We start from the raw sequence: 13,165 nt of genomic DNA, 5'->3' as shown, positions 1-13,165 counted from the left end.
ACACACACACACACACACACACACACACACACACACACACATACACATTGCAGTTAAACTTTGTCGTTCATTTTCTCCAACATTTCATGTCACACCATGCATCACTTTATTTCTTATTTTGTTACTTTGTTGTTAGGGCTGACAACTGTTTTGTAATTAGCTTGTTCTAAAATGGCACAGTATATTTAATCTCTAGGATCATTTTAATATCAATGTGTGCAACATCAGAAACTATAGCTTTCAGTATGTGGCAGGATAAGATTGTTTATCCCTATTTCACTGTGTTTTCTCCCCACAGCCAGTTTATTTTAGTGTGTAAGATGTTAAAGTTCAGAGGTCGAGACGGACACATTATCGCAGAAAAACAATCTTTATTAATTGATCCTAAAACCTAATGAAATATGTTAAAGGTTGAGAATGTCATGCAGGGTGTTAATATTTTTTAAGGGTTTGCAGGTGTTGCTAGGCAGTAAAGTAACATCCATATGAATCCCAGGAACCTGAGCTTTACTAGGCCGGCCAGAGCATTGATGAATTTATTTTCATCAATGAAAATGACAGTTCATCAGTCATCCCTGATGAACTGATGCAAGCGCAACATTCAAAGACATACATTTTTGCACGTGTTTTAGCTCCAAGTGGTAAAATAAATCGGCAGGTTCTGTGAAATTTTCTGAAACCCACACCGACACTCGATGATTTTTCTCTGCCTTGACTCACGTTGTGAAAACATCCAAATGAAGTCGATGTCTCCTGCTTCTCACCAGGACTCGCTTGATGCAAAGCTTCAAAGAATCCCACTCCCATGAGTCCCTCCTCTCCCCCAGCAGTGCTGCAGAGGCTTTAGACCTAGTTCTGGATGAAGATGCCATTATCAAGCCTGTCCACTCTAGCATTTTAGGACAAGAGTACTGCTTTGAGGTGCGTTAATCTCTCTAACCTTTTCCTTTTCTGTGTTTTTGCCTGCCTGTCACTTTTTTTTTCTCTCCAGCTGAAATTATGTAACATTTGAGCTACGACTGCAGAAGCCTCTTAATTTCTCTCTGGAGCTTTTGATAAATATAGTTCATTAGTTAATTAGAGCTAATATAATGAAACAGATTATCGGAGTTCCAGGTTTTGTTGAGCAGAGATATTTAACGATTAAGGCTCAAACCTGCAGGTTTGGAGGGGGCGGGTGTTTGTGTCGTATGTCATCTTCGGAAAACACTTTATGAAATAAACATATTCAAATCAAGCATAATTCATCCCCTACGCCTACTAAATGCATGACGTTTTGGGGTTATTTGCAGGTTGCCAATCCATCACAGGGTAATACAGATCCCCTCTGGGCTAATTAAAGTGGTTAATTAATCTAACGTGCATATTTATGGAAGCCAGAGAAGCAACAGTTTCAAAATGCCATTAACAGGAATTCAACCCCAGCAACTTCTCACTGCAAGGCAACAGCGCCGATGCAACCGTGCAGCCTAGATGCAGCACAATGCAGTAAAGTTCAGTTCATTATGGCAGTATTTTGTTGACATAGTGATCAGTATTGAACAGGCAATAGGCTTTATTAATCTCAAAAGTTTGTTTTAGAGAATTTCTGTTCATGTTAGATTAGTCTAGATTAGCTCTTTCCCGTCTGAGTGCTCTTACCACATTTGCGCTCGTCCCTGCGGTAGAAGTGGCTTTTCACGCTATTTTTAGTTCAGCAGAACTCAAGAGATATACAGATTTCACTTAAGCCTCTTAGGAGGCAAACCTTGGTTTACACTTTTTATAATCAGGGGAGGACAAAAAGAAAAGAACGGGAGTGGAAAAACTCAAGTGAAAACTAATAAGCCTGTCCTCCGTGGAGTATTTTAATTTAATTGTAATCTGCGTCTTTACCCCTAAATCTTACGACTTGGAAAAACACAGATCAGTTGCAAAGAAATCTGTGTATTAAAAAAAAACATGTTTTGTCTTCAGGTAACCACCAATTCAGGGACAAAATGTTTTGCCTGCCGATCTGCTTCTGAAAGAGACAAATGGATTGAGAATCTGCAACGAGCGGTCAAACCAAACAAGGTATTCTCAGTGGATTTTTTTTATTTTTTATTTTTTTATTTTTCGTGCGTGTCCAGCTAAGTTTAACACTTAAGCCTCCTGGGTTGTTTAACGCAGTTATAGCACTCTTTTCAGGACAACAGCAGGCGGGTGGAGAATGTGCTCAAGTTGTGGATAATTGAGGCTCGAGATCTTCCAGCTAAGAAACGCTACTACTGCGAGCTCTGTCTGGACGACATGCTGTACGCGCGCACCACCAGCAAACCCCGCACCGACACGGTCTTCTGGGGGGAACATTTTGAGTTTAACAATTTGCCAACCATTCGTAGCCTTCGTTTGCACCTCTACAAAGAGACAGACAAAAAGAGACGCAAGGTAAGCGCTGCGTTTCGATACTTTTTGTTTATTTTATATGTCTGATCTAAAAAAAACATAAATAAATAAATAAATACAAAAGCATACGAGGGTTAAAATCCATCTCGTTTGCAAATTAGGAGAAAAGCACATACATCGGCCTTGTCAGCATCCCGATATCCAGCATCACGGGCCGGCAGTTTGTTGAGCAGTGGTACCCGGTGATACAGTCCAGTGTTTTAGCCAAAAGTGGCGGCGTCGGAAGTGCCAAAGTGATCAATGCTTCGCTGCGTGTCAAGTCGCGCTACCAGACGATGAATATCCTCCCGATGGAGCTGTACAAGGAGTTTGCCGAGTACATCACCAACAACTACCGAACACTGTGCGCGGTGCTGGAGCCGCTGCTGAGCGTGAAGAGTAAAGAGGAGGTGGCGTTTGCTCTGGTGCACATTCTTCAGAGCACAGGGAAAACAAAGGTAATCGAAGTATCAACCAACCAAATCTCTGGGCTGTTTTTGGCAAATATTGTTCAAAAGACGGTTTATGATCAAATCGACAAATTTACTCCTGGAGCTTTTCTTTAAGTTCTGCAATAAATGTCTTAGTCATTTATTAGCATTTTTAAATGCATTAGTTATGTTTTAATATTACTCATAACTTCCCCCCCCCTTCTTTTTAATGTATTTTCCTGACAGCTGTAACTAAATCACCTTGTAGATTAATGATACTATAAACTTCCCGTACTTGCAACCTTTCTGTTTTACTGAACTTCACGTTGTGTCTCCTCGTAGGAGTTTCTTTCAGACATGGCGATGTGCGAGGTGGATCGATTCATGGACCGTGAACATTTGATCTTTCGGGAAAACACACTCGCTACAAAGGCCGTGGAAGAGTACCTCAAACTAATAGGTCACAGATACCTCAAGGAAGCAATAGGTAAGACCGTCAGTAGCTCTGTTAGAAATATTTAATTGAAAATGTCCGAAAATGAGATGGTCACTTACATATATGTATGTCAGATGTTGTAAGAGTTGCAGGTGCTACTTTGTCTCTGACGGTTTGCATTTCATTTGAGCAGAAACACAAACAGCACTGTATGGTAGTCTTTGTAAACATTTGTGTTTTACAGATTAAATGAATGAAAAAAAAAAAAAAACTCTTTCCAGGTTGTGTTGCTAATAGCAGTTAGCAGTCCAAAGTAAGCAAAAGACAATGTTTTATGACTTTCTACTGGGACACGTCAAAATCTTTTAATGTTGCTTGAAAAGTATTAGCAGTGGTGCACAGTTTGTCCTAAGTAATCAGTTGTTTTCAGTTCTTCCATGTGAAAGTAACAGCACTGCTACGTTTTACTGTTCCCAACTGAGTTAGCCTTAGTAATATTATATATATAAATTCTAGAATACCTGTCCCTGTACATCCTCAGTATATCTGTCAGTAAAAGGTGAGAAGAGGAAGAAAGAGGATTACTGATGATTTTTGGCTGGAGTAGATGGCATTTTTCCATGCAAGCTGGACAGGCCTGGAACCCCCTGGTTGTTAAGGAAAGATTTATGAAGATGAAATTTGACATGTAGGAGAAATGCAGTGGGCTGTTTTTACAGTACTTCACGGGTGATCTTTTACATAAATTCAAATTGTATCAAAACGTCCTTTAAAAACCAAAGCGTTTTGCCCTAGAAGTGTAAACAGTGGGGTTCATGTCGCCTTTAAAGAATGCCGATGTGAGAAGACTTGGAGACAAAGTAATTTGAATAAAAGAAGGACTTATTTCAATCAAGCCCATCACCCATACATAGATTTCAGCCATACGTTGCCATTTTTGTCATTCTCCAACTTATGGCCCTAACTCTTTAGGCACAATCAGGCATTCCAGGCATTTTTGAGCCTCTCTGCATACCTTTGGCTTAGGAATGTCCTCTAAGTCCCAGATCTCTGTTGTCCACTTTCCAGGTGATTTCATTCGAGCCTTATATGAGTCTGAGGAGAACTGTGAGGTGGACCCAATGCGTGTCCCACCATCAGTCCTCGCTGACCACCAAGCCAACCTCCGGATGTGCTGCGAGCTTTTACTCTGCAAGATCATCAACTCCCTCTGGTCAGTTCTTATTCCAGATTCATTGCTGAGGATAAATTTAGGATTATATGTTTTGCATTTGAAGACTCTGTGACCACGTGCTGCACTCTCAACAATTCAACCCCTGTAAATCTGCAAAGAGCCTCAAACTCGATTCATCTTTTGTCAAAAGAAGTCTTAGATATTTTTTTTAAAACACCAATTATATCCTAATATGCTGCTGCTAACTCCACATGTTTATGTTTTGGATGTTGTTCCTGGCTTGCAGCTCAAACCTCTGGTTGACATGTATATGGCATCTGATGTCTGTTGTACAAGAACCCTGGTGACCCCAAGATGTCTCTCTACTCTGCAGTTCTCTAACGCTGCAAAAGTGTCCCTACTGTCACATTGCAGCGTTGCAAACTTACATTATAACTAAGTAGCTATTTTCCTGTAACCACTTCTTAGAAGGATCACACACCTGACTTTACTTGATGGACGTATGAGTGGAGCTCCAGGAAACGTAACTGAGGAAATGTTCTTTGAGGTTTTTACTCTGGTTCATGTTGTCAGACAGCTTCTGCTTAAGTGATTTTGTTTGGTTTTTATTTTTTTCCTCCACGCCGGCAGTAATCAGAGCTGGATGCGACTAGTAAAACTGAACTAAGAAATTGCGGTTAATCACAGTTAATTCTTGATTGAATAAGGGGAAATCTGTTGGGGAGAAAATACTTTTTTCACTGCACTTTAGTCAAGAGGAATGGACCTGTGCTCCACCTCATTTTCACAGGTCAAGGATACAGAAAGTGATAGATTAATGGCTAAAAGTTCACTTTGATCAACCTGAAATATCAAGTGTACATTAAACAATGGTTTCAGTAACATAAAATTTTGATAAATTGTGAAATTACAGCTATTTTCTCTGAATATATGTGCGCAGATTAATGGCTTTTTAATTGATTTTACTTTAGTTGGGGTAACATTGGATGCTGTTTTGATGTTGCGTGTTGTTTCAAGAAAAGGTTAAGACGTCTGATTTCAAGTGAAATCGTTCATCTGTGTAACAGAGAGGTATGAAAAACAACAACAGCGCAAGACTTCACTGTAAAAACAAAAAAGAAAAAGAAAAAAGTATTAAATAGAAACATTTCCTCGTTGAAGAGAGCAATATGGTTGGGTAACTTTCTATAACTTTCAGTCTCCCGGCGTTTCCACCTCGCTGTTCTCCCTGACAGCTGCTGTAATAAGAACAATGTTCTTGTTTCAGCATCTTTCCCCGGGAGCTGAAGGAGGTTTTCGCCTCTTGGAGAGCCAGATGCGCCGAGCGAGGGCGAGAGGATCTCGCCGACAGCCTCATCAGCTCCTCCCTGTTCCTCCGCTTCATGTGCCCCGCCATCATGTCCCCGTCCCTGTTCAACCTGATGCAGGAGTACCCGGCCGAGCGCACGTCCCGCACGCTCACGCTCATCGCCAAGGTGATGCAGAACCTGGCCAGCTTCACCAAGTGAGTCTCCTCGACTTTGCCGCGCTGATTCGACGCGGTTCATTTTTAGACCTGCAGACGCTCGGCGCTCCGTGTCAGGCGGGATGGCCTAACCTCACCGAATTAGAGGATTGCAGTTTTGCCTGCGAGGGTTTAAGCTGTTACTCACACAGCAGTGAGCTCAGAGCCTCTATGCAGTGACACATTTCTTTCAGTTTGCTCTCTTTACTGACACTCCGATTAAAACGAGAACACTGACGTGTTTATTTAAACCTCTGGCTTACAGAAGCGCCGGGTAAAGCTTCAAAAAATTTAGTTGCACGTCACCAGAAGGACTTATCCGACTCGAGTCGAAGAACTTTGAAACTCACACTTACCTTATTGTCAAAATTTGATTTTAAGGGTACAATATAGCAAAGAAGATTTTGCCCTGATTTCTTCAGTTTTTGCTGCTTCTTTTTTTGTCAGTCTTAAATGTTTTATGATGATGAGTTTATTTAGTCAGAGAGAAAAACGATCCAAACCAAGCCAATAAAGTTATTGTATTATAAACCTGATTAGCTGCATCAAGTGTTTATTATAACTGGTAGCATTGTTTTACATCACTGTGGAGGAAATTTCGCCAACCTTTCAGAGGATTTCATTTTGATTCAGCCACATTTGAGGGTTTTTGAGCCCTTCAGATGCAGAGTGTTGGGTGTACTGTGAATCTTTGTGCATGTCCTTCAGGATTCACTGTCTCCCACAAGATTTCATGATTCCAATAATAATCAAAAGACGTCCAGGTTAGGAAGCAGCAAAGCAAGATCAGATTATCACACTACCACTACCGTGCTTGGCTGTTACTGTGATGTTATCCTTCTGAACTGTTATATTTAGGCCCTTATATAACTGGATACATAACTTCAAAAAGATTTCACTTGTTTGTGGGAAATGTTTCACTTTTCCTCTATTTGCGGAAAATGGCTCTCCTTGTGGTTTACTTGAGTCCCAAAGCCTTAAATGGCTTTGTGAACTTTTCCAGACAGATAGATGCCAGTAACTTGTTTTCTGATCTGGTTTTGCATTTTCTTTAAATCTGATTATGACTTGCTCTCTTCTTTTACTTTTTCTTTATTTATATTTTTAGATATTCTTGCCTACTTCATGTTGCCAGACAGGTTCTATTTAATTGATTTGTGTTCTGCAGAGCAGGGACTTATTAGGTTACAGTTTTTAAATTTAACAACGCTAGTTTTTCAATTGTGGCCTGGTTGGTTTGGACCAATTTTTACCCCCAAATACATGAAACCCTCGTCCTTTCCATTTTCCTCTAGTTATCTTTGTTTTATACTAAAGAAAGTAAAAACACATCCTACATTTGTTTTAAAGGTCCTTAAAAAAACACCTTTATGTCCAAGCATTTCTGACATACAGCTACTGCAATGTCATTGGTACTGCAGTACTCTGCAGTACTATATATAATGCAGTATTTAGATGTGAATATGTTTGTTCCTATGGAGTCAAATCCAGCATTCAGTTGAATTCTGCTCAGTTTAGTTTAATGGATTTTTTTTTTTCTAATTTAAAACAAATTAACCTGTAGATAAAGTGCTTTAAGTAAAATAAATAAACCTGACTGAGATCCAGCTGACCACGGTCTCATCAAACTCATTTGTGATCCGGTTCAGTTAGGAACAGCCTCATTTAATGTATTTATTCAGTATAATTACAAAACGGCAGTTTGAAAGTGGAGGGATTGTGTGAATCATCCCTTCGATTTAATATCTCATCCTGAGGGCGCGCAGCGAGGCGGAGTGGGGGGTAGGAAGGAGAAACTCACTCCAGCAGAATCAGAAATAGCCCTCTGTCCGCCTTGTCCACCTGGGAGGTGAGAGGACAGAAAAGACGAAGAAACGAGAACAAAAGCACCAGGTCAGAAATGCTTGGTTGCTTCCAGCGCAACTGCAGGAGATTCAAAGTAACCTGCTGGATCGCTACTCTAGACTTTGGACTTCACAAATGTTTTTGGTCTCTTCCTAAACACAGGATGGTGGCAGTTCTTAATCCAGTTACATGCTAGAGATTTGAATTCTCTGAGACGTGTATCTAATTAAATTAGGATTATTTATTCACAAATAGCGAGGTTCATTCTGATGTGTCACCAGAGCAGCCGAAAATGTTGCTCAAGAGCAGCGATACTTTGTCGTGATATTACTCAAGTAAAAGTAAAAATTATGGGGCAGTAAAAATACTCCTAAAAGTATTTTTTCCCCAAAAAAAGTTAAGTAAAAGATTAAAATTTGTGTTTGACTATATCAACCTTTAGGCAGGTATTAAACAGACCAAACATTTTTGTTTTTAAAAATGTCTTTTTTTATTAGTCTGATGTAATATTCTAATCTTAAATGTCATGTTAGTAGAAAATCATCACAATTAACAGAAATAAAGACTCTCAAACATCCCATCCATCCAGCAAAAACACAAAATCTTACTATGTATTTCTGTTTAATTTCTAGTGCAAATATCTTGGGACACTTGAAATAAGACAAAACTAACTTACAAGTAACTTTTCATCTTATATATAGTGGCTTGTTTAAAGTAAATATTTTCTTAATGTTGATGAAAAAGTACTAGTACATGCAATATGATATCTTTTTTATTTCGTCACTGCTCTTCTAATCGCCACCTTTTCAGATTTGGACCCAAGGAGGAATACATGTATTTCATGAACGAGTTCCTGGAGATGGAGTGGGGCTCCATGCAGCAGTTCCTCTATGAGATTTCCAACATGGACACTGGAGGAAACGCCGGAGGCTTTGAGGGCTACATCGACCTCGGTAGGGAGCTGTCCATGCTGCACAGCTTGCTGTGGGAAGTCATGGGGCAGCTCAGTAAGGTGGGTCACATTTTATTACTAGTCCGGCCACACCTGTGAAGGCTCACCGTTGTTCCATGTTTGTTTTTGTTTTGAACAGAAAGATATTAGTGAAATAAAATGGCACAAAACGTAAAAGCTCACTGAATGAAGGATTTGGATTCTTGTTTATCGTATTGAGCAAATAAAACTACCGTATTTTCCGGACAATAGAGCGCACCATAATGTAAGCCGCAACTACAAATCTTTTGGGGAAAAAAAAAAGTACATATATAAACCGCACTGACTATAAGCCGCTAGTATCTCCACCGTTCTCGGTTTTCCATAAGAAAATAAATCTATCGAATTTATTAAGTTCATGCTGAGTTTACGTGCAGCGGCTCTATTTCCCTTCTATACTGCCAGATCGACACCCCTCAACTTAAAAGCTGCATCTTATGAGTTTGAAGAAATTTCTCCATTGTCTCTGTTGCTAGCATGTGCTTGTTCTAAATGAAAATTAGCACTTTCTTCTTTGATTTCCAATTTTGACTTCCAATAATTCACTTCCTGCTAAAGAGCCCCCTGGTGGTTGAAGAAAAATTCACAGAAAGCCGCACCAGGCTGTGAGCCTCATGGTTTAAAGTGTAGGAAAAAAGTAGCGGCTTATAGTCTGAAAAATACGGTATCTATCTTCTTAGACCTGTTTCTCAAACTGATAACGGCATCATATTAACTTATTCTTTTCTGGTTTTGCTTGTTCATATTTGCGGCTCCAACAAAAGGTTAAGGAGTGTATTTTCTTGTTTTTTACTTAAAAAAAAAAATAATAATAATAATCTCCCTGCAGGATGCAATCCTCAAACTCGGACCCCTGCCGCGGCTGCTGAACGACATCAGCGTTGCCCTGAGGAATCCGCAGCTCCACATGCCCACAAACCACCAACCGGAGAGACCGAAGGACAGACTCTTCTCCCGCCCATCCTTCAATCGCCTTATGTCCTCTGATTTCCAAAGCCTTATGATGCGTGATTTAAACAGGTATCTTCTCATGGCCCCCTGTTGTTTTTCCACATTTTCTGTTGTCATTACTTCTGGGCACGAAACTTGCATTTGCATGTCCCCGAATAGAACAAAGCGCCAGCAGGTTCGGTCCCCGCTGTGGCTCTATAAAGACCCGGTGCATGGCTGTGATTGCAAATGTGCACCTAGGCTGCATAAAGAGAGGATTTACAGCTCCACAAGGGTGTTATTAACAGGGACTCATAAAAAGGCCAAGTGTACACAGGAAGTGAGAGTTCAGTAGCTCATAACAACCCTGGTGTATTTCTAAAAGCCCGTAATGCTAATGCTAATGCACCTCAACTGGCTTTCAGAGCGGATCGTCGTTCCCTAATTGCCAGCACCATCTGTTTTCCCAGAGTCTTTTCTCACCTTGTTTTTGATTCTTTAGTTCTCCAGGCTTGTCAGGAGACAGTTTCTGTGTTGGACTGGGTTTTAATAATAACAAAGGAGATCATTTAGAGGGTCAGCATGAAAGGATTACACAGAACTGTAGTGATGCAAAACTGGTGCAGGTGGAAAAGTGACGGGTTACGCAAGAGTGACACCGTCTCACTTTGTTTGCTCCCTCTGCTCTTGTCTTTTCTTCAATTCCTTACTTGTGTCCTGTCATCCCTTATTTTTCTTTTTTCCCTCATCTTTTCTCCCTCATTTCTTTCTCTCTTCCTTCTTGTACAGTTCTTTCTTTTTTTTCCAGCTGATTTCTTTTGTTTTTTTCCAGTCATACCTATCCTTTTTTCCTGTTTAGTGTTTTTCTCCTCTCCTTTGTCTGTCTTCCTTTCCTTCTACACTTCTTTGTGTACTTCTTCCTGTTTTGCTTCCCTCCTTTTTATTGTCCTGATTCTCTTTCTTCTGTTTCATCTATCCTTCTTTTCATGCCTTTTGGTCTTTCCTTCCTTCACTGCTTTCTTGTGACCTACTTCTCTTCCTTCTGATTTTCTGTTCTTTCCTTTATTCCTTGCGCTCTTCTTTCTTTCCTTCCTTTTTTTCTGCTATTTTTCCAGGTTCTGAAAACCTTTCTCGGTCTGTAGAAATATCTGCCATTCACTCATAGTGAAACAAATATCAAGTACTGAGAACTTTAGACAGTGGGGGTTTGAAGGTCTGCAAATATTTTTGCATGAAAAATTGTGTGGGAACTCTATTACGCGCTTGTTATATAATCACACATACATTGATGCATACTGTGAAGCCTCACAGACGAGTGTGTGGGATCAAAACCAAGCAATTCTTCAGCCTCGATACCAAAATAAGTGAACAAAATCAGGCTGCACATAATCCATCAGAGCTGAGGGACGTCCTTCCACAGTGTAGTCTCTTCTTCTGCCTGTCTGCAGCTCGATAGACATTTCGCGCCTCCCGTCGCCCACGACCGGAGTCTCGGCTGTAGAGTCCCTCTCCTCCAATCTGAACATGAGGCGTCAGGCCGAGCGAGACCTCCGCTCTTCGTCCAGGGAGGTGTTCTACGTCACCCGCCCACCTCTGGCTCGATCCAGCCCTGCGTACTGCACCAGCAGCTCAGACATCACAGAACCCGATCCGAAGGTAGAGTGCGTTAAGTCCTGGCAAGTTTTCTTCCTCATCTGATGGCATGATGGTGTTTGAACTCAAATTTCAATAAAAACGGCCAACGTTTGCACATGCTACATTATAAAAGATTAAAAAAGAAAAAAAACAGTTAACATTGAGAAGTCATTGAAAGTCGATGTTTTTTTTGTTTTTTTTTATACATTAAATTGCATCCAGATCCTTGCCGTGTTTTTATTTGGCTAGCCTCATTGGTTGTTTAAAAATCTCTGGTTGCATTTGAAAAAAGAAAAGTTTCCACATTTCTCATGACTCCTGAGGCGCCGTGGCTTGCTAAAACATTCATCCTGTTTGAACGTTTTCACATTTTGTCATCGGTGCATTTTATCCGGATATTATGTGAATGACCAACACAAAGTAGAACCTCCTTCAACTTTTAACTTTACCCTTTAACTGCCTCACGTCTCGTGTGAAATGGCTGGAACAGAAAACACATTGAAACACAAATGTTTCGCCAATTCTACTTCGCAAAACAGCCCGATCTCCTTCAGATTGGACTGAGTATGTCTGTGGGCTTCAATTCTCCAGTTGTGCCACAAATTCTCAGATGAATTTAGCTCCAGACTTTCACTGGACCATCCTAGCATGAACACACTTTCAACTATTCCATTATAGATCTGGCTGCATTGCCTTCAACATTGTCAAGGCTTTTCTGATGTCATGCAACTGGGGCCACAGATTAATTGTAATCCTCGTGTGGCTTTTGGCAAGATGCAAATGGGACTCATCCTTTCATGGCGATCAGATTTTTGGAGCGGATGACTAATAAACATCCTGTCGACAGATTGTCAAAGCCAGGCTTTGGATCTCAGTGTTTCCTGTAGCGTCTTTCATAAACCTCCAGGCTTCTGACCTAATTAATGCTCTCCTGCAATCAATGAATCAGCCAGTGAATGACTCAATCAATTAACGAATGACTGCTTACTGTCCAGGTCACCATGACCACTCCAAAACGTCCTGTTTCACATCTGCCTGTCTGCTGCATATAAAGTGGGCGACCTCCTGTTTTGTGGCTTACCCAGGGTGCCAAGTAACACAACTATAAGTGGTTGGTGTGCCACACATAAAATCTTGATAATGAAATACATTTATCAAGAAAGTCTCCTCATTTAGAAACTAGAGAACAATGTCAGAAAAAATTGCCAGGCAGCATTTTACTTTCCAAATGAAGAACTAAATTGGAGCCCAAGAGGTTTCAACACAGCACTGGTTGTAACCGGCTCTGTTTTCTGTTTTAATTGAAGTTTTCTCTACAGACTATAAAGTTTTATGGGGGGAAAAAAGCCTTTCAGTGATTTGCTGAGTTTAGTGGCCCAATTTGAAGGAGACAAATAATATAGGTGTGCTCCAACAAGCAAGAATTATTCGTCTAAATGTTATAATTTGTTTGAAATTAAGAATTACTGTTTTTGTTTTTATTTATTCATTTTTTTTAAACATGGAAAAGAGTGAAGTTTCAATAAATATTAATGTATTCACAATGCCTGTGTCCCTAGTTTGGGTTCCAGTTACACGAAACCAAGATTGATTTCACGTGGTTTAGTATTCAGCCTAACCAGAAGAAAATGAAATTTATTTTACTAAAATTAAAACATGGAGTTCTCTGATTTTAATTCATGAGCAAGGGTCTTGAAGTTGAAGTTTGAAACTTATCATTTACCATAGTCAATTTCTTGTAAGAAACTTTATTTAAATTCCAGGTAACGATGTTTTTAAAGAAGTTGGCTCACTTAAGTTTTTTCTCCACTGT

General features: G+C 40.2%; 1 protein-coding gene across 5 annotated transcripts in view; it reads left to right on the top strand.

Annotated features, from left to right (window-relative positions):
* The window catches only part of LOC103151580 (ras/Rap GTPase-activating protein SynGAP-like), a 64,939-nt gene that overhangs the window by 35,988 nt on the left and 15,786 nt on the right, over positions 1–13,165 (top strand). For 4 of the 5 annotated variants that reach the window (XM_016681586.1, XM_016681588.1, XM_016681587.1 and 1 more), the window contains 10 exons: positions 768–921; positions 1,957–2,055; positions 2,158–2,409; positions 2,529–2,864; positions 3,180–3,324; positions 4,342–4,486; positions 5,715–5,951; positions 8,607–8,808; positions 9,617–9,807; positions 11,166–11,373. In XM_016681586.1, coding sequence (XP_016537072.1) covers positions 768–921; positions 1,957–2,055; positions 2,158–2,409; positions 2,529–2,864; positions 3,180–3,324; positions 4,342–4,486; positions 5,715–5,951; positions 8,607–8,808; positions 9,617–9,807; positions 11,166–11,373 — 1,969 coding nt within the window. The remainder of the gene's footprint in view (positions 1–767; positions 922–1,956; positions 2,056–2,157; positions 2,410–2,528; positions 2,865–3,179; positions 3,325–4,341; positions 4,487–5,714; positions 5,952–8,606; positions 8,809–9,616; positions 9,808–11,165; positions 11,374–13,165) is intronic. The other variant, XM_007571727.2, reaches the window with a different exon arrangement.

This window comes from Poecilia formosa, unplaced genomic scaffold, assembly GCF_000485575.1.
Source record: "Poecilia formosa unplaced genomic scaffold, Poecilia_formosa-5.1.2 Scaffold286, whole genome shotgun sequence".
In the NCBI taxonomy this organism is placed as follows: domain Eukaryota; kingdom Metazoa; phylum Chordata; class Actinopteri; order Cyprinodontiformes; family Poeciliidae; genus Poecilia; species Poecilia formosa.
This window is presented reverse-complemented; position numbering and strand designations above follow the sequence as displayed.